The sequence below is a fragment of the Oncorhynchus gorbuscha genome, linkage group LG10 (assembly GCF_021184085.1).
Source record: "Oncorhynchus gorbuscha isolate QuinsamMale2020 ecotype Even-year linkage group LG10, OgorEven_v1.0, whole genome shotgun sequence".
Taxonomy (NCBI): Eukaryota; Metazoa; Chordata; class Actinopteri; order Salmoniformes; family Salmonidae; genus Oncorhynchus; species Oncorhynchus gorbuscha.
Window position 1 is genome coordinate 38,661,919 of NC_060182.1, and position 25,275 is coordinate 38,687,193.

The 25,275-nt window shown below is 43.1% G+C and overlaps 4 protein-coding genes across 7 annotated transcripts in view; 1 reads left to right on the top strand and 3 right to left on the bottom strand.

The window, feature by feature from the left end:
- LOC124046031 (6-phosphofructo-2-kinase/fructose-2,6-bisphosphatase-like) overlaps positions 1 to 1,031 on the bottom strand; it is a 28,513-nt gene extending 27,482 nt beyond the window's left edge. For all 3 annotated transcript variants that reach the window (XM_046365972.1, XM_046365973.1, XM_046365974.1), the window contains exon 1: positions 880 to 1,031. In XM_046365972.1, the coding sequence (XP_046221928.1) occupies positions 880 to 931 (52 nt within the window). In that variant the 5' untranslated portion in view covers positions 932 to 1,031. The remainder of the gene's footprint in view (positions 1 to 879) is intronic.
- Positions 1,032 to 5,404: 4,373 nt separating this feature from the next.
- LOC124046034 (UDP-glucuronosyltransferase 2A2-like) lies at positions 5,405 to 10,060 on the top strand. 2 transcript variants are annotated; one of them, XM_046365977.1, is made up of 4 exons: positions 5,405 to 5,865; positions 7,726 to 7,883; positions 8,128 to 8,327; positions 8,501 to 10,060. In XM_046365977.1, the coding sequence occupies exons 1-4, from the start codon at positions 5,853 to 5,855 to the stop codon at positions 9,744 to 9,746; spliced, it is 1,617 nt and encodes a 538-aa protein (XP_046221933.1). In that variant the 5' UTR covers positions 5,405 to 5,852; the 3' UTR covers positions 9,747 to 10,060. The 2 variants fall into 2 exon arrangements, with proteins under 2 accessions (XP_046221933.1, XP_046221934.1); XM_046365978.1 differs by lacking the exon at positions 5,405 to 5,865 and adding an exon at positions 6,510 to 6,648.
- LOC124046035 (P2Y purinoceptor 1-like) lies at positions 10,002 to 12,109 on the bottom strand. Its single transcript, XM_046365979.1, has one exon. It carries the CDS (start codon positions 11,674 to 11,676, stop codon positions 10,693 to 10,695), a length of 984 nt encoding a protein of 327 aa, XP_046221935.1. The 5' UTR covers positions 11,677 to 12,109; the 3' UTR covers positions 10,002 to 10,692.
- An 863-nt stretch (positions 12,110 to 12,972) lies between these two features.
- Positions 12,973 to 19,660, bottom strand: ccn5 (cellular communication network factor 5). The gene is made up of 5 exons (XM_046364389.1): positions 19,084 to 19,660; positions 17,844 to 18,060; positions 16,377 to 16,625; positions 14,844 to 15,043; positions 12,973 to 14,430 (listed from the first exon to the last, which is right to left on the bottom strand). The coding sequence occupies exons 1-5, from the start codon at positions 19,153 to 19,155 to the stop codon at positions 14,113 to 14,115; spliced, it is 1,056 nt and encodes a 351-aa protein (XP_046220345.1). The 5' UTR covers positions 19,156 to 19,660; the 3' UTR covers positions 12,973 to 14,112.
- Between the last annotated feature and the right edge of the window lie 5,615 nt (positions 19,661 to 25,275).

The following is a 25,275-nucleotide window of genomic DNA, read 5'->3' on the forward strand; positions in this document are numbered from 1 at the left end:
TGGGTTGAACTGAAACAATACCTGATAATGACTTTACAAATGCTATATAGGCCTAAATAGTATTATTGATGATGACTTATAAAGTATGGTTGCATTTCATTTGCTCTGTTAAACCTACACTTTGGAATGACTTCGATAGCAACAGTGAATATGTTTAGTTATTAAGAGATCTGTCAATAATGATTCTCTCGATAGTGCATTGATAGTAGTCAGTGACAAATATAAAAGCTAAGCAGGGCTGGGTTTTTTTCTGACAGTGGATATAACGTTGAAGCTCTGACGTTGTTTCAAAGGTGAAAATTAAACATATTTTATAGGTTTGTTTATGTTGACAATTGGTTACAATGATGACAGTAACCCGTGGTTGAATTTAAAAAAAAATTAACCTCTTGAGATGGGAAAACGTGTTTTTTTTATGAAGTTAAACATGTGCTCTTAATGGCAGAATGTTAAAGTCAGGTGGAATCAAGTTACACTTCTCAAACGGCACCGAATTGGTGGAACAACCATTGGGGAAACAACAGAAGATAAGAGTTACCAGAGGGACAGACCTTTCCAAGTCCTTTCCCATTTGGTCTGTGTGTCCATTCTTTTTCAATTCAGGCGGCTCAAATTGAAACCCAGAGAACACGTTGTCCTGTCTGTTGTCCTCCTGTATATTGTACTGTCTGCATCACAGGGTGCACCAAGTCTATTTTTACTCACATGCACTTCTGTGCTGCTGGACTCAATCCCCTGAACAACAGGTGCTCATAACATGTGCATAGAAAACACTAAACCAGCAGAGTAAAGTTGGACTTTACTATACTATCTCAGAGCTTTTACTACTCCTCTCTCTCTCAAAAGAGATATTGCTTGTTTTTCAATGATCGGTCTCACCTGCACTGTCACAGCGGCGCCTCATCATGTATTCCATATTGGGCAGTTCCATCCCTGTCAATATTCTCAGTGTGGCTAAGAGCAGAGTGCACGGTCTGAAGAAGACTAGCGGGTGGCTATGGAGCTGCTGCCAGATGCTCTTCTCAATGTAACCAAACCTCTCTGCCAAAGCCTTTCCTCCCCCTTCACCCCCTCCTCCCTCTTTCTACGACACGTGGACATATGATAGTGGCACTGGGCTTGTCCTTTAATGTTTTCCAAGCCTTGGGTTCACAGTTCACAACCTACAAATACAGACACATACACACAGCCAGGGGAGTGAGCTCATAACAGGGGCAAAGGTCACCAAGGGGGTTTTAACCTTTTCAACTCTGTCGCTCCATTTATCATTCTGACCTGAGTTGAAATAATAGTTGAGATCTTTTAAATACTATTAGCGTTTGCTTCAGCCTGCCTGTAGTGCCAGGTGGGTGTAACGGGTGTTGTCGTCTGAAGAGGAATAATCGTACCAATGCGCAGCATGGTAAGTGCTTATGCTTTCTATTGAAACTGACCACTATAACAAAATAACAAAGAGAATAGCCGAAACCGAAACAGTCCTGTCAGGTGCAGAAAACACTAAACAGAAAATAACTACCCACAAAAACCATGTGGGAAAAAGCTACTTAAGTATGGTTCCCAATCAGAGACAACGATAGACAGCTGTCCCTGATTGAGAACCATACCGGCCAAAACAAAGAAATAGAAAAACATAGAAAAAAGAACATAGAATGCCCACCCAAATCACACCCTGACCAAACCAAAATAGAGACCTAAAAAAGCTCTCTAAGGTCAGGGCGAGACAGTGGGAGGGGTTTACAGTTCCGTGACTATTCTTTTGGTTCCATTGCACCAGGCAAGCTCAATCAAGCCCAGCTAGCTGACATATGGAATTGTTTTAAAGATGGTCATACTATGGATCATTTAGCTATTTAGTTTTTTTTTTAATGTACTCAGGAAAATATATATACAGTGCATTCGGAAATTATTCAGACCCCTTCCCTTTTTCCACATTTTTTTATATTACACCCTTATTCTAAAACAAATTAAATTAAAACATGTCCTCATCAATCTACACATAATACCACATAAGGACAAAAGTGAAAACAGGTTTTTAGACATTTAAAAAAATCTAAATTGAAAAAAATATACCTGTGTATCTTATTTACAGTACATAAGCATTCAGACCCTTTGCTATGAGACTCGAAATTGAGCTCAGGTACATTCTGTTTCCATCGATCATCTTTGAGATGTTTCTACAACTTGATTGGAGTCCACCTGTGGTAAATTACATTTATTGAACATGATTTGGAAAGGCAAACACCTGTCTATATAAGGTCCCAGAGTTGACAGTGCATGTCAGAGCAAAAACCAAGCCATAAGGACGAAGGAATTGCCCGTAGAGCTCCAAGACAGGATTGTGTAGAGGCACAGATCTGGGGAAGTGTACCAAAACATTTCTGCAGCATTGAAGCTCCCCAAGAACACTGTGGCCTCCATCATGGAAGAAGTTTGGAACCATCAAGACTCTTCCTAGAGCTGGCCGACCCATCCAAATTGAGCAATCAAAGGAGAAGCGCCTTGGTCAGGGAGGTGACCAAGAACCCGATGGTCACTCTCACAGAGCTTCAGAGTTTCTTTGTGGAGACGGGAGAACCTTCCAGAAGGACAACCATCTTTGCAGCACTCCACCAATCAGGACTTTATGATAGAGGGGCTAGACAGAAGCCACTCCTCAGTAAAAGGCATGACAGCCCGCTTGGAGTTTGCCAAAAGGCACCTAAAGGACTCTCAGACCACGAGAAACAAGATTCTCTGGTCTGATGAAACCAAGATTGAACTCTTCGGCCTGAATGCCAAGCGTCAGGTCTGGAGGAAACCTGGCACCATCCCTACGGTGAAGCATGATGGTGGCAGCATCATACTGTGAGGATGCTTTTCAGCTGCAGGGACTAGTCAGGCTTGAGGGAAAGATGAACAGAGAAAAGTACAGAGATCCTTGATGAAAACTGCTCCAGAGCACTCAGGACCTCCGACTGGGGTGACGGTTCACCTTCCAACAGGACAATGACCCTAAGCACACAGCCAAGTCAACGCAGGGGTGGCTTCGGGACAAGTCTCTGAATGTCCTTGAGTGGCCCAGCCGGTGCCCGGACTTGAACCTGATCGAAAATTTCTGGAGAGACCTGAAAATAGCAGTGCAGCGACGCTCCCCATCCAACCTGACAGAACTTGAGAGGATCTGCAGAGAAAATGGGAGAAAGTCGCCAAATACAGGTGTGCCAAACTTGTAGTGTCATACCCAAGGAGACTCGAGGCTGTAATTGCTGCCAAATGTGCTTGGTTGCGGATACAGGTATTCTGTGTGTGTGTGTTTCTTTTCTTTCCTTCTCCCCTCACAGGTGACAATCATCATTCCCCAATCAGTCGCTAATCAGAAGACACACCACCTCCTGTTTCCATTACCCTATCCCTGTGCCTTGGTTTAAAAACCCTGTCTGTTGTTTCCTCTAGAGCTCAATCTCTCTGTCAATGCCATCTGTCTGTTGATCTCTTGTTTGGTTTTTGCAACTACATATCACTTTGTCCCCACCTGTGAGTATTGTTATTTTGTTATGGTGTTTGTTTGATGGTGGGAAAAGGGGGAACCAAGACAAGTTGCCTATGGGCCTACACTACCCGTAGGACTACTTTGTCTAAGAACACTAGGTAGAACTGGGCGGACCACCCACTGTATTTTTGGTTAGTTAGCTGTTGGTGAAGTAGGCTAGTCTAGCTTAGGGGTATTTTTGGATATTTGTTTCTTTCCTTGGGTCCAGCTCAGCCCCTTTTCCTGCTCCCCTCATTACCGTGTGTTATCAAATAAACCATAAGTGTTTGACGGTAATTTAATTGTCTGTGGTTATTCCGTTCTCACTCTTACTTTTTCACTATAATTTGCATGAGTTATGTCATGGGTCTCGTTACCATCCCTCCCCTAGACAGTCGGGCCAAAAGGTATTCGTAACATGCTTCAACAAAGTACTGAGTAAAGGGTCCAAATAATTATGTCAATGCTGTTTTTAATTTTGAGAATAGAAAAAAACTGTTTTTGCTTTGTGGGGAGGGGAAAAAACAGGGGGAAAAACAATGAATACTTTCTGAATGCACTGTATATCGTTTTTTGATACATATTTAACCCCTTTTTTTGGTAGGCACAAAACTACCTTCATACATCCATTTGTTTTTTAAAAACGGTACCAGTTACCAGAAGACAACACTTCTGGGGGTCGTAGAGCAAAACGGAGAACACCATTGTTTTCGTGAGAGTCTCCCCTTTCCATAGAGTGGTAATAAATTTGTAGGTCAAACTGTTCAGGTGCTACAGACGTTTACGTGAGAAGACCGATTTTCGGGATGTCTTATGGTCTGACAAACACAGCTCTAGCTCTGCCACATTTCACCACAGAAATGTGACACTGGTGGATTCAGACGCATCCAATGCAAAAAAAAGAAGAAGATTTCTCTAGTTTAAACTGATTAATTTTGATGGTGATTTCTTTCTTATGTAACTTAGATTGACCGCACTGCTGCATCAATCGACTCTAGGGGTTAACCTGTCTCCTCCCCTTTATCTAAACTGATTGAAGTGGATTTACCAAGTGACATCAATTACTTGGATTCACCTAGTCAGTCTATGTCATAGAAAGAGCAAGGTGTCCTTGATGTGTTGTGAAATCAGTGTATGTCATACTGCGTTATACAGCATATTACTGCGTTATACAGCATATTACTGCGTTATACAGCATATTACTGCAATGCACATTGAAATGCATAGGCTACCATTAGCTGCATGTGTAACGTCTTCCACAAAAGCATGGTATTTCTGCAGCAAGTAGCGTGCACAAGCTATATTCTTGATGTGACGCCCCAAAATAATCCAGTGAAATCTTACCGCTATGCAGTGGTAATGCAGAAGACAAGGTACAGTGGTTTAGTTTTGCAGGAAAGCAAAACATCGAGCGTGCCTAGCTTTATAACCAAGACCCAAATATGCTGCTCCTATTGTAAATAGTTGAAAGTATTGACTTTGCGTTATGTTAGCCTTTTTGGATTAAGAACAGGCCTTTTTCTTCACTAAACATGTCTGTCTTCGTTTGTCAACATCACATCTACCAACATACTCCCCTCCCACACAGCCTTGGAGGGTAGCCAGGAAAACTCATCATAGCTCCTCTGGTTTTCCAAGAAAACGTTCTGTTGATCAGACATGCAGCTATGTAAAAAAACGTAATTTGTTTGATTTGAATCCCAGTCACACTCAAGTACTCAGTCAGGAATTTGCCTCCCTAATCTCAATAAGACAGTTAGGTGTGTTATGTTGTAATGACTTGCTAGCTGCACAATGTGTTACTGTACTGTAATGATCCCTTGGGCCACCACACAAGTATTGACATTAGATTTGATTCAATTCCATTTGGCGAGGGTTTGAGGCGATGGAAAGATATTCTTTATTCTTTGTTTGGATCCCCATTAGCAGACACCTTGGCGACCGCGAGTCTTCATGGGGTCTGAAATGTATATCAACAGAGAAACTGAGAAGAGGCCCTGGGTTTGGAAATGTTGAAGTCTGAAGATTAGAGTGAAACCTTTTCAAAACAACATCCATCCAAGAGAGGAAACGAGAGTACAAGACAGAAAGAAAGAAAGGCAGAGGAGAAGGGAAAGGGAGAGAACAACTGATGGGCTGCTATGTGCTCTCTGACCGTCGGATCTACTGACTGGGAGTACCCTCATCAGTGACGGACTTGACTGGCCTGAACAAAGTGCAATGATACAGTTAAAAGTATTCTTAGTGGAATTCATAGATGACATATTCCCTTTCAGTGTAGTTACTCATTCACTGTGAGTGAGGCTCAGACAGGATAGCTGTATGGTGGAGAAGAAGCAACCAGATGGATTTTAGAGGTAAGGATTTACTTTGCTGTATTTGTAAATGATCGTTTCCATTGGAATTCCATTATTTCCAAGGCCAAATAATATTCATCCAAATACTTGAATGACTGATAATGCTTGAATGACTGATGGTAAGTCCCGTTGACCATGTAGTTTGGGTCATGTAATAATGTTAGTGAGATCTTTTTTTGTGATATCCCAATCGGTAGTTAGCAGTCTTGTCCCACCACTGTAACTCCTGTGTGGAGCAATGCGTCATCCGAAACACTGCTTCCTGACACTGCTCGCTTAACCCGGAGGCCACACCAATGTGTTGGAGGGAGGACACACCGTACAACTGGCGACACAAGTCAGCGTGCATGTGCCCGACCGGCCAAACCCTCTCCTAATCCTGACGACGCTGGGCCAATTGTGCGCTGCCTCATAGGTCTACCTGGTTCGCGGCAGGCTGCGACACAGCCTGGGATTGAACCCGGGTCTGTAGTGACACCTTTAGCACTGCGATGCAGTGCCGTAGACCGATACGCCTCTCGGGAGGCGAGATCAAAGTTCTTTGTACATTACATTACATTTTGAAATGTATTAGAGCCAATCATTTGTTTAAAATGTCAATCATTTTACTAAAATGTTGCTTGTATCTGATCCTGCACATCTCTCTCTAAATCAGGTGGTTTGTGTTGAAACTTAATCATAGTGTCCTGTACAGTAATACTGTGCGTCATTAGATATAGTTTGGGGTAAGGACACATCCTGCAGCATAAAGAGGTCGTGTTCCTATCTGCTGCTGAATGACTGGTAAGGAATAGAGTGGGGTGTACTTTACACAATACTTACTGAGGACTACAAAACTCTTCTTGGCAGAACAACTGTGTCACATCAAATTAATTTAATCTTTGATCTGAGGCTGGGCTGGTCTTAGTTTTTTGGGGGTCCAAAGCAAAATTTTGCTTGGGGGCCACCCACCTCACGGGTAAAACATTTGAATGGTCCCCCTCTTGAGGTCAGAGAGACGCAATTGAAGTTTTAAAGAACATTTTCTGCAATTCTACACATTTTGCCATGAGGTGGAGAAAAATGTTGCAGGTTTCAAACTAATTTCATGCAATTCTACTCATTGTGCCATGCAACAGGCAGAAACCGTTTCAGTTTTAAAGCAAATTTTCTACAATTCTAAAACATTTTCCATGAGGTGGAGAGAATTTAGCAGTTTTTAGAACATTTTTCATGCAATTCTACTCATTTTTTCATTGAGGCGGGGAAAAGAATATGCAGTTTTAAGCAATTCTACACATTTTGCCATGACTTATTCCTTGATCATAGATATCTGAGTCAGAGTGACTAACAAAATCAATGGGGGCACCCTGAAGGTCAGGGCCCCTGGGAACATGCACTGCGTGCCTGATCAGTAATTCTGCCAAGAATACTGTAAGGTGTATTTAGCTAGCAAGACTAACTTACCAATTTAAAAAGTTTGAGCTGACATGGGCAAGACAATTCAAGAGAAAAACTGCTGACGTGCTACCAAATTTCGAAATTGCACCTTGTGTATTCTACGACTCTAACACTCAACAGTAAGTTGAGACTCCGACTGAATTCCTAATATGTATATATTTTTTTCTTTAAAAAACAGTTTATGTCGCTTATGCCAGAGCATGCCCTGATCTAAGACTCACTGACCCTTGTAAGCTTAATGTGAAAAATAACTATGGTGTTTAAAGTACATTCTTAGTTTATGGATGTCAATTTACTCATTTTTACTGTTGTGTCCCAGTTAAGTGTATTTCAGTGTCTTTACAATGTACAGTATTTTAGTGTGTTTACAGTGTATCTCAGTGTATGTCAGTCTACTTACCCCACTGTCTCTCTCCACAGTGATGAGGTCCTGTGTGGCCTTGGTGCCTGTCCTTCTGCTCCTATCCTCCCTGCAGCACACCAGTGAGGCTGGAAGGGTCCTAGTCTACCCTGTCGACGGCAGCCACTGGCTCAACATGAGGATACTGGTGGAGGCGCTTCACACCCAGGGTCACCAGGTCATTAAGCATGAGACAATCTCATGATATGAGAACAAAACAATATGTACATTGGACTTTAATTTTTTTTTACTGCAATACTATTTATCACATGACTGCCCATAAAAAATACAGTTGAATTAACATTAATATTAGGATTTATGATTTGCCATCGTTGAGAAACCTTTGAAATGTTGTTCAAATAAAAATACAAATGCAGGAATGTACCGAACCAAGAGCTGAGTGTACTGTCTTTCCCTTCCAGGTGACCATTCTGCGCTCCTCCACCAGCTGGTACGTGGCTGAACACTCCCCCCACTACACCTCCATCACTGTGCCCCAGGCTCAGCCCCAGAACATCGAGAGTCAGGAGTTCATGGCCCACTTCCTGAAGAGGTCGCTGGAGATCCAGCGGGGCAAGGGCTCACCCTGGGCCTTCCTGCAGTTCTGTGGGAACCTCTTCAGGTACAAATATAGCCCAAAGGCAGGACTAACAGAGCCAAAATTCCTCCCCAAAGCAATGGAATTGATGCCAATTTGCATTTTTGCACAAGCTAGTTCATTGTTTAATGCTAATACATGCCTGATGTTTAAATTGTGTTTTTGTCTGTTTACTTTGATTGATCTAATCTGTTCAGCATGCTGAGGCAGAACCAGGAGATGGTGGCCGAGCTGGTCGTCACCATGTTTGAGAACCAGACTCTGATGACAGATCTGAAAGAGGCTGAGTATGACCTGGTCCTGACTGACCCAGTGTTCCCTGCCGGGGTCCTGGTGGCCCACTACCTCCAGCTCCCCCTGGTTCTCAATGTGCGCTGGCACCTCAGCGGGGAGGGACATTTTGCCATCGCTCCCTCGCCACTATCCTACGTCCCTCAAATATTCTCCCGCAACTCTGACCTGATGAACTTTGCACAGAGGCTGAGTAACATATTCTACCACTGTCTCAGCTACTACATGTATCGTTACGTCTCCAACCCGCCTTACCAGGCCGTGTGCGACCGCTACTTTGCCCCTGATGAGGTGGACGTCATATCCCTTATCCAGGGAGCTGATCTGTGGCTGATGAGGGTGGACTTCGTCTTTGAGTTCCCTAGACCCACCATGCCGAACGTGGTCTACACTGGTGGGTTCCAGTGCAAACCCTCCAAGCCTTTACCTGCAGCTTTAGAGGAGTTTGTCCAGAGATCTGGAGAACACGGGGTGGTGGTGATGTCACTGGGGACTCTGTTGGGTGGACTGGGTCCAGAGATGACAGAGGTCATAGCCTCAGCCTTCGCCCGGCTGCCCCAGAAGGTGGTGTGGAGACACCTGGGAGAGAGGCCTTTGTCTCTAGGCAACAACACCCTGCTAGTGAAATGGCTGCCTCAGAACGACCTCCTGGGTCACCCCAAAACCAAAGTGTTCGTCACACATGGGGGCACCAACGGGATCTATGAGGCCATCTATCACGGAGTCCCATTGTTGGGTATCCCTCTCATCTTTGACCAGTTTGATAACATGGTGCGCATGAAGGCCAGAGGAGTGGCAGAGGTTATAGAGGTTACAACGTTAGAGGTGGAATCCTTAACACAGACTCTGATGGGCATTCTGGATGAAGAGAAGCCCTACAGAGAGAATATGAAAAGACTATCACGGTTGCACCACGACCGGCCTATAGAACCTTTGGACAGCGCCATCTTCTGGCTGGAGTTTGTTATGCGACACAAGGGGGCAGCTCACCTACGTACAGAGTCCTATAAGATGCCATGGTATGTCTATCATAATGTGGATGTTCTTGCACTGCTGCTGGGCTCTGCTCTGCTTGTTTTGGTGTTGCTTGTGTTTTCCTGTATGTGCTTGGTAAGAGGATTACGAAAGAGGAGAAAGTCCAAGTTGGAGTGATTATGTTACTTATGGCCTACTTACTTAGTTATTACACAGCTTACAATCCAAGCATACAGTAGATAGATATGGGGAAAGCAATTGCAATTGCAATTGTATTTTATGTAGAGAACCTTCCTAATATATCAAAGATATAGGTTATATATATTTATTACATGCACTTTTTGAATCAAGGTTTTTTGGGGTTATTATGACGCAATCCTGCATTTGCCGTGTATTTTCACTCATGTTATCAATTTTATAATACACAGTGTAAATGGTGACCATTTTTTATTTTGAATAAAATGAGAATACGTTCAAATGATGCGGAATAAACAGCGAAAGTCTTCTTGATAACTTTGCATTTTCACGTCAATACTTCACAAGCCACGTTTTAAAACCTTATGGTTCAGGTATGCATCAGGTCACCACACAGGAAATCCTCACGTGGCGATAACTCTACATCTTGAAAGCAGATTTACACCTTTTGTCAAAACAACGTTTCCTGTTCTTCTGCAAATGCATTCACAGCACTTGGTGTTTTCACATGGCTCTTATCGTATCCTTAATACAAGGCATCATAAACCAATACAGCCTACTGTGTGCTTAGTTGCATCTGTCTGGCAAATATTATACATTTACAACATCTTTACATCTATCCGTTGAATATACTGTATATTTACAATATATTTACATCTCTTAGATACAATGAATAACCAGGAATGTACACTCATGCAGATGACCATGCAAGGAATACAATGTACTTTCCATATCAGCATATTTTATAGTACAGCTGAGTAAACACAGCAAACACACAAGAGACCTATAGAAATCTGGGAACTGTACTTTGAACTTCCCTATTCAAACAATAATATGCACCGTAATAAACACATTAGAAATTGCTGAAAGAAAAGCAGAACGACTCTCAAGAAAGCAAACAAAGCTACACTGCTATTTCAATGTGAGTTCATAACGGTGGGGTTTGTGTCTGGATGCGATGGTTGAATAGCAGAGGCACAGACCGACGAGCTCGTTCCCAAAGCCTGGTGATATGTACGAGCAGGTTTCCATTGTTGTGGATGTAAACCAATGGGTTGATGGCACTGTTTAGACACACGAGTGATCGGCTGACTTGGTGAGCAATGTAGATGCCAGCAAACCAATCCTCACACGTGCCATTGCTTTTCAAAATCCTAGTCTTCAGGTTAAGATTTCTGAATATGTGATACGGTATGTAGCAAACTGAGAAGAGTAAAGTCACAATGATCACCAGTTTTAGGCATCTCTGCTTCATCACTTGGTCAATGTTGGGGTTGTTAAAGAGGACCACAGCCACGTGTCCATAGCATCCCAATATGATGAGCAGAGGGATGAAAAATCCAGCTACTGTCCACACAATACTGTAGTCCAGGTAAGCCTTGGTAGAGAAGTTGAAGGTGGTGTCAACGCATTTGACTTTCCCTGAAGAAGAGTTGAGTAATGTTTTGTCAAAGAACATATCAGGAATAATCTCAATGCAGACGAAACCCCACACTACAGCTGTGATGACTACAGAGTGGCCCCTTGTTATCCTGCCCATCACTCTCAGTGGGTGGACAATGCTCAGGTACCTGTATACACTAATACATGTGAGGAAACCAATACTGCCATACAAGTTCAAATTGAAGCAGAATCTTGTCATCTTGCAGAAGACTTGTCCAAAGGCCCAGTGACTGCCTGCTGAGTAGTATGCAAACAGAAATGGAAGAGTGAGCAAATACAGAATATCTGCAACTCCAAGGTTCAGAACAAAAATGTTGATATTTCCAAATTTCTTCCAGTTCGCAAACAAGGATTTTAGTCCCCAGCAGTTACCAACAAGGCCGACAATAAACACGGACATATACACTGTAGGTAAGAACGTGTGAGTAAAGTCCATGTTAATGTGTCCACAGGAAATGTTTGTCTTCATTTTCTTTCCTCAACAAAATATTTGATTATAAACAGGTCGGTCTTGCCAAAGATATTATAGCTGGATGAGTATAACCTGTATAAATAAATCAAGTTGAATGAAGTCAGATTCTCGGTTTCCTAGTACTCCTCAGTTCTTTTCAGTGCTCCGCGTCAGTGTTTTCTATTTAAACTTGTTTGACATTTCCTTGTGGTCTATGTGACAAACTGTATCACTGACTCATACATTAGAATTATGAGATCAATAGGGGTTGCTTTCCTGTTTCTCGGTAGGCATGCAGAAGAGCAGACACACCCAACTACACACAGAAAACCCATGTACGTAATAATAATATAATATATGCCATTTAGCAGACGCTTTTATCCAAAGCGACTTACAGTCATGTGTGCATACATTCTACGTATGGGTGGTCCCGGGGATCGAACCCACTACCCTGGCGTTACAAGCGCCATGCTCTACCAACTGAGCTACAGAAGGACCGTCACACACACACACACACACACACACACACACACACACACACACACACACACACACACACACACACACACACACACACACACACACACACACACACACACACACACACACACACACACACACACACACACACACACACACACACAGATAAGACAGCCTATAGGAAGGTCAGAGACCTGGCAGTGTGCTGCCAGGACAACAACCTCTACCTCAAAGTCAGCAAGACACAGGAGCTGATCGTGGACTGCAGGAAACGGAGGGCCGAGCCACGCCCCCATTCACATCGACAGGGCTGTAGTGGAGAGGGTCGAGAGCTTCAAGTTCCTCGGTGTCCACATCACTAAGGATCTATCATGGTCCAACACACACCAACACAGTTAGAGGGCACGACAACACCTCTTTCCCCTCAGGAGGCTGAAAATATTTGACATGGGCCCTCAGATCCTCAAAGAGTTCTACAGCTGCACCCTTCAGAGCATCTTGACTGGCTGCATCACCGCTTGGTATCTGACCGCAAGGCGCTACATAGGGTAGTGCATACAACCCAGTACATCACTGGGGCCGAGCTCCCTGCCATCCAGGACCTCTATACCATGCAAATTGTCAAAGACTACAGCCACCAAAATCATAGATTGCTTCTTTTTTTTTTTTTTTACTCATATCTCATTGTAACTATATTTGCACTGATACTGTGAGTCCAATGGAAGTCATTAGATACTGCAAATAAGAAGATACTGTACATGGCTTTCTGACTTTGGGAAGCTACGGCGTATATTGTGGATGTTAAAAGCTATCAAATAGCAACACCCAAATCACTAACAAGTCATAAAGGAGTTTTAAGGGAAAGTTACATCACAAATTACAACAATCGAATCTCAATGTAGTAATATCATTAATGAATAATATGCAATATACAAAGGAGCTCAAGCTTTACATAAAAAAGCATTGTGAATGGAAAACTGTTTAGGCAAAGTATAAAATCAGTGATACAATTGTACAATATTTCAAAAAGCATTTGAATAGTTTATATTTACAGCAACATTGAAAATAAGTGCAATTTCATCTGACTAAGAACACAAAATAGACACATTTATAAACAAACAAACAAACAAACAAACTGATATAACAGATGGCATTTGCATGTCAAGATACAGTATCTATCAACTCAAAGGTTGGTGTCATTCTGCAAAATAAATTCACTCAAATCAAAGTAACAACACTTGAGTCTAATCCACTCAACTAAGTCAGGTCAAGTGGTCAGGAGAACATCTGGGGCCTAAAATGAGTCAAGAAAGACAACAAATGACTGTCATCTGGTCTTCTACATACAGCATAAGACTACAGTTGGTCAATTAGTCATAAATGCATTTGTTGTGTTACAGTATTTAACTTACATATGCTAGATAGAGGCTAGTATTTTTCTGCACTCTTGCCAACTCCTCGTGGAGTTGCCGTGCCTAATGTTCGGCTTGACAATGACTCTGTTGTGGAGAGAAACCAGGCTAATATTGGGGTCAGGGTAGCTAACTAGGGTTTCCTGACCTATTCTTTTCCCCATGAGGTCACCTTCTGAGATGTGATAAGAGTGGAATAGAGTGGGAGGTCTTAGTGCAGACGGAGCTTGTCCATTCATATCAGGGCTTTCTTCCCCCGACTCAGTCACAGCTTATCACCTGGAAGATCTTTTCACTTCCCCTATCTATCCTATGAAGGGGGCTACACCTGCTGGATCAAGCCATGATAGACAGAGGCTCCGTTCAAATAATCATACTGGTATACCACTTGTATGGACATTGGAACACAGCAAAGGTGTTGCTCGCAGGTCCTGTCTGGACATGTCTCAGTATGAGCATGTCAGTACATGGAGAGGGGTAGGATAGGAGGTGGAGAGCCATCGTGGACGCTCCAGGTTCTCAAGGAGGCATAGGGCCCAGAGGATTGACCTGAACGTCAAGTCTAGCCCCACACGGCAGGGCTCCGGTGAGAGCGTGCGGAGCCTGAGTAGGGTGCCGCTGCATAGGGTCCTGTAGCGGAGTAGGGGCAGTTGTAGTGACAGACACAGGACTGGATCATCATGACTGCCCGGTGAAGACGCCTGCCGGTGGGGCAATGGAAGGCCACCATGGCCGTGCTGATCTGGTAGGGGGTACAGCAGCGGGCGTCGGTGCACTGGCCGCAGTACCGGGGCCGGTAGACCCGTGTGCTGTAGCAGCCCTGGTGCACCAGTCTCACTGGCACCACTGACTTGTAGCTGGGCTCACAATGCCGGGCCCACTGGGAAAACAGATCATCAACGTTAGGCTGCTAAATGAGCTCATGGTTGCTGAGAATAGAGGTTAATGTATGTATTATTAGACTGGGAATGAACTCAAATGTACTTATTGAAGAAAAACACATTTACCCTAATCCATCTACTGTACACATTCTTATATCTGTGAGAGATATTTTTTCCACCTCAAGCATTTTCCAGTATGACCATTTCACAGACTGAGCAATGGGCACTTTACACCAATATAGTAGAGTCTAGGTGACAGGAACACACATTTTAACACATACATGAGGCTTACGTATGTCTCCTGTTAACATAACCTATTAACCCCAAATGACACTTAAGGTTGGGGTAGACGTGGAGTTAGGGTAGGGGGGTAAAGACGTGGGGCAGAGAGTCTGGAAAGATATTAACTCACCATGGGGTTCCTGTGTGGCTGGAGTGCCTGACAGGGGCGGACCTTACAAAGACGGCTCTGCATCTCGAGCCGACAGGCTGGGTTCTTGTTGGAGACCCGCGTGGAGACCCCAGCGCCACAGGTTTGGGAACATGCACTCCACTCTGTACTCTGGTCTATACAGTTAGAGGGACCCGACAGGCCTGGCCACAAACTGGAGGCTGGAGAGAGGAAGCCAGGATAAAAATGAGACCGAATGGTGAATTTCCTGAAGAAAACTTGAGCTGTCTAAAATAAGAATAATAAGTACGGGGAATAACAGTAGTGTGCTTCGAGCAAACACACTAATGGGACAATGAGGAATGAGTGACTTGTCACGAGATCCAGCTGTTAACAACTCAATCAGAGCCAAGCTAACTCATCTGCCATGACTTCCCTGGTAAATAGGTTTTTATCAGAGTGTCTCAAATGTCATAATGTCTCTTAATGAATCAATTGGCCTAAACTTGTACAGGAACTTCCTGTCTTTTCGTAGCACAGAAAAGCAGTGCTATCTGGATGAAGATCAATCCCTAAGATAGCATATCTCCGGTCGAATCTGAGTCATAATAATCAGCAGTTTCTTTGGCATTGTTTCTGTAACACAGCATGAAAAAAACCGTCTAGGCTTTGAATTCAAGAACACTTTGAACAAAATGTTCCATTGCTATTGACATGGCTTGACTGTGTGACAGTGTCAGAAATTCCAGATGTTCTTTTTTTCCTTAGCGGTTTTATTTTCCTAACCCGTTTTTGGGACTATTTCAGACTCCTTGGGCTTATTGTGTTTAATTGTTGCGTCGCCTAGCCATGGGTCTTGTTATGAAACTAGGCATTGGTCCCAAAATGGCACCATATTCCCTATTTAATTCACTACTTGGTCAAAAGTAGTGCACTACATATGGAATAGGGGGCCATCTGGGACGCAGATTTGGAAACAGGGTCGGTGTTGGAACCGGGCTTGTTATTTTGACAATAATGTGCATTTTCATCTGGCCAGACTTTTCCAATGAAATGCGGGGGTTATATTTGGACATTGTGCCTTTTCATTTGGCCAGACTCACCACAATAAAATGCAAAAGATCCCTCAATAAAAGACCTCAGACTATGAGCGTCAGTGGCAGAGCTCATGTAAACGTGGGAAGCTAAATATTGCCCTACAGCTTGATCGACGGAACAACATTTGTCATTCTTATATTCAATAGTGTGTAAAAGTGCTATGTATAATTAGCTAACATCTAAGCTGGACAAACACCATATTCTTCATGACTGTCAAGCTAACACCAAAAAGAATGGTTTAGGATCCACAGGGAAGCATTTTATTGGTTCCCTCTCAAGATGGTCCAATCGAAATACGTAGCAGAAACCTGTGTCAGAACAGAGGATGACTAGCCTGGTACCAGATCTGCATATAGTAGCTAATGCCAACCACCATAGGGAGTTGGCTATACAGCACAAACATATCTGGAACCAGGCTAGAATATGACTGTTAAACTGGACTGATATCTCAGTTACCTGTGATGGCATCCTGAACGACTGTGTTGTCCATGTTCTCACAGACCCACTCCTTGCAGCACCTCCCAGGCAGCTGTACCCTTTGGGGGTGTGGGCAGTCTGGGTTGGGAAGATTGACGTCCTCAGGGCACAGGGGCACGCAAGTCAACCCTCCCCCCAGGCAGCGGCACTGAGTGGCACAGGAGGGCTGGAACACCTGGCCATCCTGATAGGAGACCCCGTTCAGCTCACAGCCCAACTCCTCCTGACCTGGAAGGGTGGAAACAGAACAGACCTGGTTTCAAAAACTATTTGCCTGCCTGGAGTGCCAGATGGGTAGGGTTTGCATTTTGGGACTATTGGATTACTTCATCAAACCATGAAAACTCAATCAAGCACAGATATTTGAAATGATTTAAACTATTATTTGAATCCAGGTCTGGGAACAGGACAGAGAGACCCTCTTAGAGGCTCTTTACCCTGGACTGGCAGCCCCACCCTATCCTTAACCCTAACCCATACACATACCCTGCACCCTGCTCTGTTCTGGACTCTGGAAAAAAAATACAATTACTCACAGAAAGAGAGAAAGAGGGAAAGAGAGAAAGAGAGAGAAAGAGGGAAAGAGAGAGAAAGAGAGAGAAAGAAAGAGAGAGAGAGAAAAGAGAGAGAGAGAAAGATAGAGAGAGAAAGAGAGAGAGAGAGAAAGAAAGAGAGAGAGAAAAAGAGAGAAAGAGAGAGAGAGAAAGAGAGAGAGAGAAAGAGAGAGAGAGAGAGAGAGAGATTGAGAGAGTGACAGAGCTTGTGTAAGAGTGAGGTAAGGAAACAAGAGGATAATGTCTACTGCCAAGACTCTGGGTTGTTATGTGATGTTATGGGAAACCATGCGTTCCCAAATGGAACCCTTTCCCCTATTTAGTGCAGTACTTCTGGTCAAAAGTAGTGCACTATGCAGGGAATAGGGTGCCATTTGGGATGCACCCCAGTTCTGAGGAGACTGAGGAGTCTGTTTTCCAATCCGTGTGTGTTGTCTCGGCAATGTATCATTCTCGATGGGCAGTCAGAGGAAATGTGCCAACAACACCACTGAAAATAGAGGTTCAGATGTTTTGGAGGAACAGTCAAACTCAAGCCCCTGCGCTCTGCAGGTGGCTGGATCAGTATATGCCCTAAACAGATTGTCTGTTTGTCCCTCTCATACAAACAGTCAGACATACACTTCAGCTCCATGTGCCATCCCTTTCTGTGTTTTTTTGTCTGCTAGCCTGGTCGTTTAGAAAAGGGTGATCACTGTGCAGAGCCTGTGGTCCAGTGGCAAAACTTCCGGGACAAGCACATGTGTTATGACCCTGGAGACCAGACAGGATTCAATCCCTGTGTCCACCCTTCCCACTGTTTATCCTTCTCATCTAACCCCCCCCCCCCTTCTGTTTACATTACTGTCGGTAATAAAGCCTAAAACAACAGGAGGAAAAGGCTGGCACTCACTGACACACTCTCCAGGGTCGCCGGGGAAGCTGGCGCTGTAGTCACACTGCAGTCCTCTCTGGCTGTCACACACATACAGATCGCTGCAGGCCTCGCCCTGCTGCCGGGCACACACCTGGCAGCACTGGCAGCCGTCCAGGACCAGAGGGACTCCTGCTGGGCACTGGGGCATGGGGTTGGGGCACTGGCATGGTCCCGGGCACAACTGACACCACACCTAGAGTAACACAGGGAGCAGAGGTTAGAGGTTAAAGCAGGCTGAGGTTAGAGCAAGAGGAGTAGGAGGTCAATTGGTTGTTGTTGTTGTCATTGTCATCATAGTCTTCATCATTACGACCATTATCATCATCGTCATCATAATCATCCTCATCACCATATTTGAAAAATGCTGCCGTTATGTTCTGAAATAAAAACAGCCTTTCCTTGACCAATTGTAAGCACATTAATATTTGGTAGAAGTACTTTGTTTGGGGAACACTATGTCCAACACTGTCTGGTCAAAATAGTCCTGCCTTCAATTACATACAGTTAATGGAGCCAAGCCACAGCAGGCAGCCTATGGACATACTGGCCGCAATTATTCACTGGTGGAGCAATGTCATGCCCCCATGGACTCAAAAACATAATTTGTCGTCTCTACCGCAACTATGCAATGCAACATCAAACATTCATCATTCATCAATATTTCTAAACATGTATCATTAATATTCATTATGATCTGTATAAAGTGTAAAAAACATTTTTTTAAAGACCATTTCTAAATGATAAAACACAAAATAATAAAATACTTAGCAGTGTACAATACTGTTACATCATGCCATGAATAGCTAGCTACTTGTACATATATTACATATTGGCTATGCAGTAAGTTACAAATATGGTAAATTGACTATGGAGTAAGTTACAAATATGGTAAATTGACTATGGAGTAAGTTACAAATATAGTAAATTGACTATGGAGTAAGTTACAAATATGGTAAATTGACTATGGAGTAAGTTACAAATAAAAAAAACAGCAATAACATAAAAACAAAATCAGTTCTATCAAAACAATCTTCAACCACAGCCACCTGAAAGCTTCTGATAGATCTTTCCGTGGAATCAATGGAATCGATCAATGGAATGCAGTTTCGTTGATTTCCACAGACAGTTCACATCCTGAGCAACAGGTGTAAGCTACAGGTACAGTTCACCTCCAGGTACACACAAATAGAAGAGCAGAATAGTCGTTTGGCCTCACCTGCAGTGAACCCACACAGAGCAGCAAAGCCAAGGCTATCACATTGTCACCGAGTTGTCTTGAAATTTCCATTGGAACGTCTTTAGGTTGATTGAACTGACCCGTCTGTCTAACCTCTGAAGTGTGATGGTAGTGGTGCTAGCTAGCTACCAGTGCTGCTTGCCTGTTTGCTGACTGCTCATTCCTCTGCATGGCTGACATTTATCGAGTCTATGCTGTGATGTCACAGGCTGACCGCCGTGTAAACAGTCACTGGAGCAGGAGCAGAAATGCTTCACATTCCTACTCCCTGTTGCCCATTTCTACTTCCAGACCTTTTTCTCCTCCTACCTCCTCCCTCCCATCTCTCTCCCCCTCTAGCTGTTATCGATTGAAACAGGGAGTTTGTTCGTTATTTCCTCATTTCAAAACCGCATCAGATGCAACTGAATTCAATGACGTATTCTAAATCAACCTGCAGTTGTAATAATGAGCCTCTTATAATTCCAACCTCGTCGTCCTCTGGTTGCCATGGTGCTGCAGCAGCATGTCTGATGTGAGGCTGAACTTGAGTCGATGTGACCAGTCCCATTGTGAAAGAGAGGAACTCAAAACAGAAACACTAGAGTAAAGTAAAGTGAAAGTAAACACTGTCCGAGAGTTCCATCCTCAGAGACCATGAGGACACAAATGTGCTTCTGAAACGACACCCTAATTCACTACAGAGTGCACTACTTTTGACCAGGGCCCATGGGGCTCTGGCTAAAAGTAGAGTACTATATAGGGAATAGGGTGCATTTCGGGAAGCACATGAGGACACGTACTAAGTAGAATTGCCCAGCAACCACAGCAAAGAAGCAGAAAACACTAACATCTAGCCTAAATTAGAGGCTGTTATTATGACTGGAGAGAATACTTGGGGCGGGTGAAAATTATTTCTGTAAAAGTCTAGATTATTTGCTTCTTTTATCAATGAAATAGGCCTACCATTACTTACCATTAGCGTTGAGGAGTAGTGAACTACATGTAGTTATTCAACTACGTTTTCCAGTAGCTTGGTGGTAGTTGAACTAAATTAAAATATTGGTATTTTCAGTAGTTAATTTATTTTTTGCCATGTAGCAGTGTAGCTAATTACTGGAACTACATACTTCTTTGTTTGCATAAATTAAATACAATTTGTGTTTAATACACATTCTGTTAACATCTGATACCAGAGTGATCTATCTATGACATTTCAGATTTAGATATGATACTTTTTTACGAAGTAGCTTGGATGTAACTACTTTTCCAAAGTAACTTCAGTTAAATAAACTATGTTTTTCTTAGGGGTAGCTTTGGTGAAGCTTCTTCCAGTGTGAAGTAATTGGTACTTTGGTCAACTATGATTTCAGAGTAGCTTCCACAACACTGTATACCATTGAAATATTTTTGGTAAAGAAATAGATCTGATAATATATTGAGTACTACTTGGGCATGAGTATTCAGGATTAATTCCTTGGTCCATTCTCAATCATGAGAATTCATGAAAACAGTTCACATGGAGAAAGAAGGGACTGGGGAATGAAAAGAAAGGAAAAGAGATGGTTTAAAAATAGAATGAGACAGATGAAAGTATGCATGTCCAATACAGGTGGGAGCCAGGTGGTTAGCCAGTTAAAGCAGACCAGACGTGAACTGATCGCCAGTTTGCTCTAAACTTTGTTCTCCCCTCATTTTTATTTACTTTTCATACTGTCCAAGAAATACAGGATTTGAAACGCCCCCAAGCATATAGGCAAGGCAAAAGCCCTGCTGTAACACACAGCGCACATTGGACATTTGGAGGAGACCTTGCTTCAGGGGCAGAAAACAAAGGGCCTACAGTATTCAACTTGTGGCAATAGTGTCAGGGTTGGGGAGTAACTGTTTACATGTAAAGTAGTCCAATTACTTAATCGTATTACATTACTGAGTTTGGGTAATCCAAAAGTTACGTTATTGATTCCAATTGTGGACAGGTAGCTAGTAACTGTAACGGACTACATTCAGAAAGTAACCTACCCGACCCTGAATATTGTTTTGTTTTGTAATAAAGTATGTATATTTCAAACAATGCTTGTTCAAACATACAGGTGTAGCAAAGATATTACAATGTTCAAGTTTACGTTTAAGTTGATTGGAAATGTCATTATTTGTCTTACTGTATGCGGTAATAAAAGGATGAATTAAAGTGATGACAAAAAAGACTTGCTTTAAAAGAAAATACAATCAAAGAAGCAAAACAATGCCATCGTGAGCATCAAATCATCATATACTTAAGTAAAATGTATATCTACAAATACCAAAGGATTGTGAAAGCCAAGTAAGCCCTACAATCAATCAATCTTTCCAAAACCCACAGGGTTTGGTTGGAAAGCTAAAGGATAATAAAGTATTACTGTGACTGAGTCCCTCAGGGCACAATACAATGACCCCATTCAGTTTAAGAGTGATATTGTTTTGCTATGTAATGGTATACAGGAGCCCTATTTGATTAAATGTTGATTCAATCACACATGGACTGTAGGGCAATGCTATGAAAATATTATGGCTCCTATCAATGTAGAAAATAAAGCATTGATCAAAGTGTTGCGAAATGTAAGCGAATCTAGCCTACTGTACCAAATCTGCCACTATGGAGCTAGCTAGAATGGCCAACATATGTTCAAGAAAAGGTTCATTCAACGTTCAGTAAATATCTAAAAACGGCATTGAATATTCAATAATGGTCAAACATTAAAAAAACTGTAAAATACAAAGTAGACATACAAAGTAGACATACAAAGTAGACGAAAAAGAGAGTTGCGGAAGCCATAATTGCATCCATTTATTCCACCGTAAATCAAATGTTCTCACCTCTCATATTTCTCTCATCAGCTAACCAAGCGAGTTGAGGTATTTATGGTTAGTGGGTTTGGGTGGCACTTAGTTGGTGTGCTCTGAGGGATCTGAATGTGAATGAAAGTCAATAAGCTGTGGCCAGCAACAGTCACAAATAATACACCTCACCTCTCCCCCAGGGCAGTATCTGACACACATGCACACAAACACACACTCACAGTGCCAAGTGCACTCTGAAGTTGGTGTCTAAGGTTTTGGCACAGGTGCATCTCTGAAACAACAGCCTCAGGCCATGTTTAAGCTGACAAGACTGGCAGATATGCTTGTATCTTCAAGATTCGGAAGACACATTGCCTCTCTCTCTCTCTGTGTGTGTGTGTGTGTGTGTGTGTGTGTGTGTGTGTGTGTGTGTGTGTGTGTGTGTGTGTGTGTGTGTGTGTGTGTGTGTGTGTGTGTGTGTGTGTGTGTGTGTGTGTGTGTGTGTGTGTGTGTGTGTGTGTGTGTGTGTGTGTGTGTGTGTGTGTGTGTGTGTGTGTGTGTGTGTGTGTGTGTGTGTGTGTGTGTGTGTGTGTGGTAATATTAGTTCAGAAATAGCAAAAGTGGTCCAGCTTCACGTTAGAAAATACTAAGCGTGTGCAAAGCTGTCATCAATGCAAAGGGTGGCTACTCTGAGTAATATAAAATTTAAAATATATTTAGATTTGTTTAACAATTTTTGGTTACTACATGATTCTATATATGTTATTTAATCGTTTTGATGTCTTCACTAGTATGCTACAACATAGAAAATAGTAAAAAATAAAGAAAAACCCTTGAATGAGTAGCTGTGTCCAAACTTTTGACTGGTACTGTACATTGACTCATTATTCCAGTGAAGCTCATGGCAGAGATGATGCCCGACATCGCGCTCTTACTGCCAACTTCTAAACTAAAGAGAAACTCACAGGCCAAGTATTCCTGATTCAGTGAAAATAAGCCTTAGCTCTTCCACATTCCTCACTCAGTCTGGAAGAATAAAAGCCCAATGAACGATGTGAAAGATGTGTTTTCCTCCCAAGGTTTACTGTAAATTCATCCAACTTCAACATTGAAACAATGTGTTCTTTCTTAACGGTTTAAGCTCTGAAATGTTACCAAATGACTATGCCTAAATCACTGTCGACCAAGAGTTTGTAGTATACATGATTACTGCAATGCATGAAGCCTCTCTTTATGTCTTTCCACCGAGCTAAAAGGTGCACCAAACAGAGCATCAGCAGGAAAAGGTGGAGGTCTCAGTCTACACATGGATTTGAACAGCCTGGTTAGGAATCTTGCAAGGAGGAGGATAGGGAGGTTGCAGGTGCAAAGTTTGGCAGGCCAGAAAGTGCTCTAACATTAGCATAAAGTAATGCACACCAGCTGGAGAGAAATACTATTTTAAGTTCGGGGTGTACTGTACTACAAGTGTGGCCCTGGACATGTGTTCCTGCGTGAAGATCGCTTGCTGACTTCTTGAAATCTATAGGAAATGGTACAATTGCATATTTGTTACATCATGCTATATTGTCTGTATATTGTCTGAAATTGGCACAGTACTGTCAGAAAACCCAAATAAATACTTTTCTGGTAACTGACAATTAACTAAGAAGAGGGAAAACAAAACAAGCAATGATACAGAATCAAAACAGGTTTAATAAAGCCACATTTTGTCAATCTTTAATCCCAGCTGTGGTCCAGATGTGCTTAGACAGTTCAGCTATGTAGACACAGAGAGCTCTCCAACTCTCCAACACGGAGGGATAGTCTCCGGCAGCCAAGATGTTTTGCTATTGAAGGAAATGACACCTAGATTCCAGGCATTCCAGTTCAATGTGTGAAAATCACATAGGCCTGTCACAGACACTCCGGAACAGCTAAACATTCTGATAAGGACAGTGTCCTGACCGGGAGGTCACCTGGTGACGTCAGTAGGGTGGGGCACTACACTCTCTCCCAGGTGTTGTCCCAAATCGCACCCTATTCCCTATTTAGTGCACTACTACAGGCCCCTGTCAAAAGTAGCCCATTACATAGGACATAGGTTGCCATTTGGGACGCAGGCCTAGTCTGTCTGTTCGGAAACTCCTGTCGACTACCAGGAAGCACCCGCCCACCCACCTTGATAGCCGCAGTGGCAGGTTTATTAGCTAGGAAGGTAGGAAGGCAACACTGTCTGTCTCATTTGGCACGGTCTGAGCAGCAACATGGATGGAAATATTTTTGTTCAGGTCTGTGAATGACAATCTGTGTAAACTATGATTTGCCCTGTAATATATAGAGAGTATATAGAAACAGGATGGTTAGAACAAAACCAGGACAAATAACTTGGACGCCAACCAACAAACTAGTCATTTTGGGCAGCCAGGGTTCTCAATTATTCATTTTAACATCTTACAGTGGGATTCACAGAATCTTTAAGTAGCTCGAAGAACCAATCTCACAAGTCTGTTGAGTCGCTTGCCCTCTGGGCATTTTCACCCCCCTTCCTCACAGAAAAGTTCTACTCTAGCTCTCCTCAGCACGACATGATCTGTTTTCCTGTTCAACTGGAAGGCTACGTCAACGAGCAAAGGTTTTTCAGCTTTCGTCTTTTGTGTTGGGTGAATTCACAGAAAGGAACCTTTTCGATTTGGTTAATCAGCTTTTCCGCTCTTTTTTCCTTTTGTCGCCTGTGGTGGCTATCGTGAGACTTGGCTAGCTAAGCTGCAAGGATAGCTATTCTACAACAACAAAAAATTATACCTGGAAGGATGGAATTACTAGCGCTTTCTCATTTAGGTCAACCCACTGACGTTTCGCATTGAATAGACTGACCGTCTGCTTATCAGACGAGAGCCACACTTTGGTTCATCGCAAGACCCACATGGTGCTAGCTTCTCTGGCTAGCACTGTGCTAACAAGCTAGGCTATTAGCTCAGGTGGTAAATGGGAAGGGGACCTCAATGATGACGATGGCATGAAAGACTCCCTCCAGGCAGCGGAGGAGGAAGAGGACGAGGAGGCGCAAGCCATTACCTCTAGACCCTCTTCTGCCCTTAGCGGGGCACCTGTGGCAGATGACAGATATTCACTTATCGATGTCTGCAAACGAGCAGCCGCCAGACTCAGCGTTGAGTGACCTGAACCCATGAGGGGTGGCAGTGCAGAGAGGGACTGGTATGATGGGAGGTAACTCCCCTCTCGCACCCTACCAGGCAAACAACTCCTCTCAGCTATTCCAGATTGTGTGGCAGATGCCAAACATAATTGGGACAAACCCTTGACTGGCAAGGTCCAAATCAGACTTTTTGACAGCATGAATGTCAAAGACATGGAGGAGCTGGGCCACGG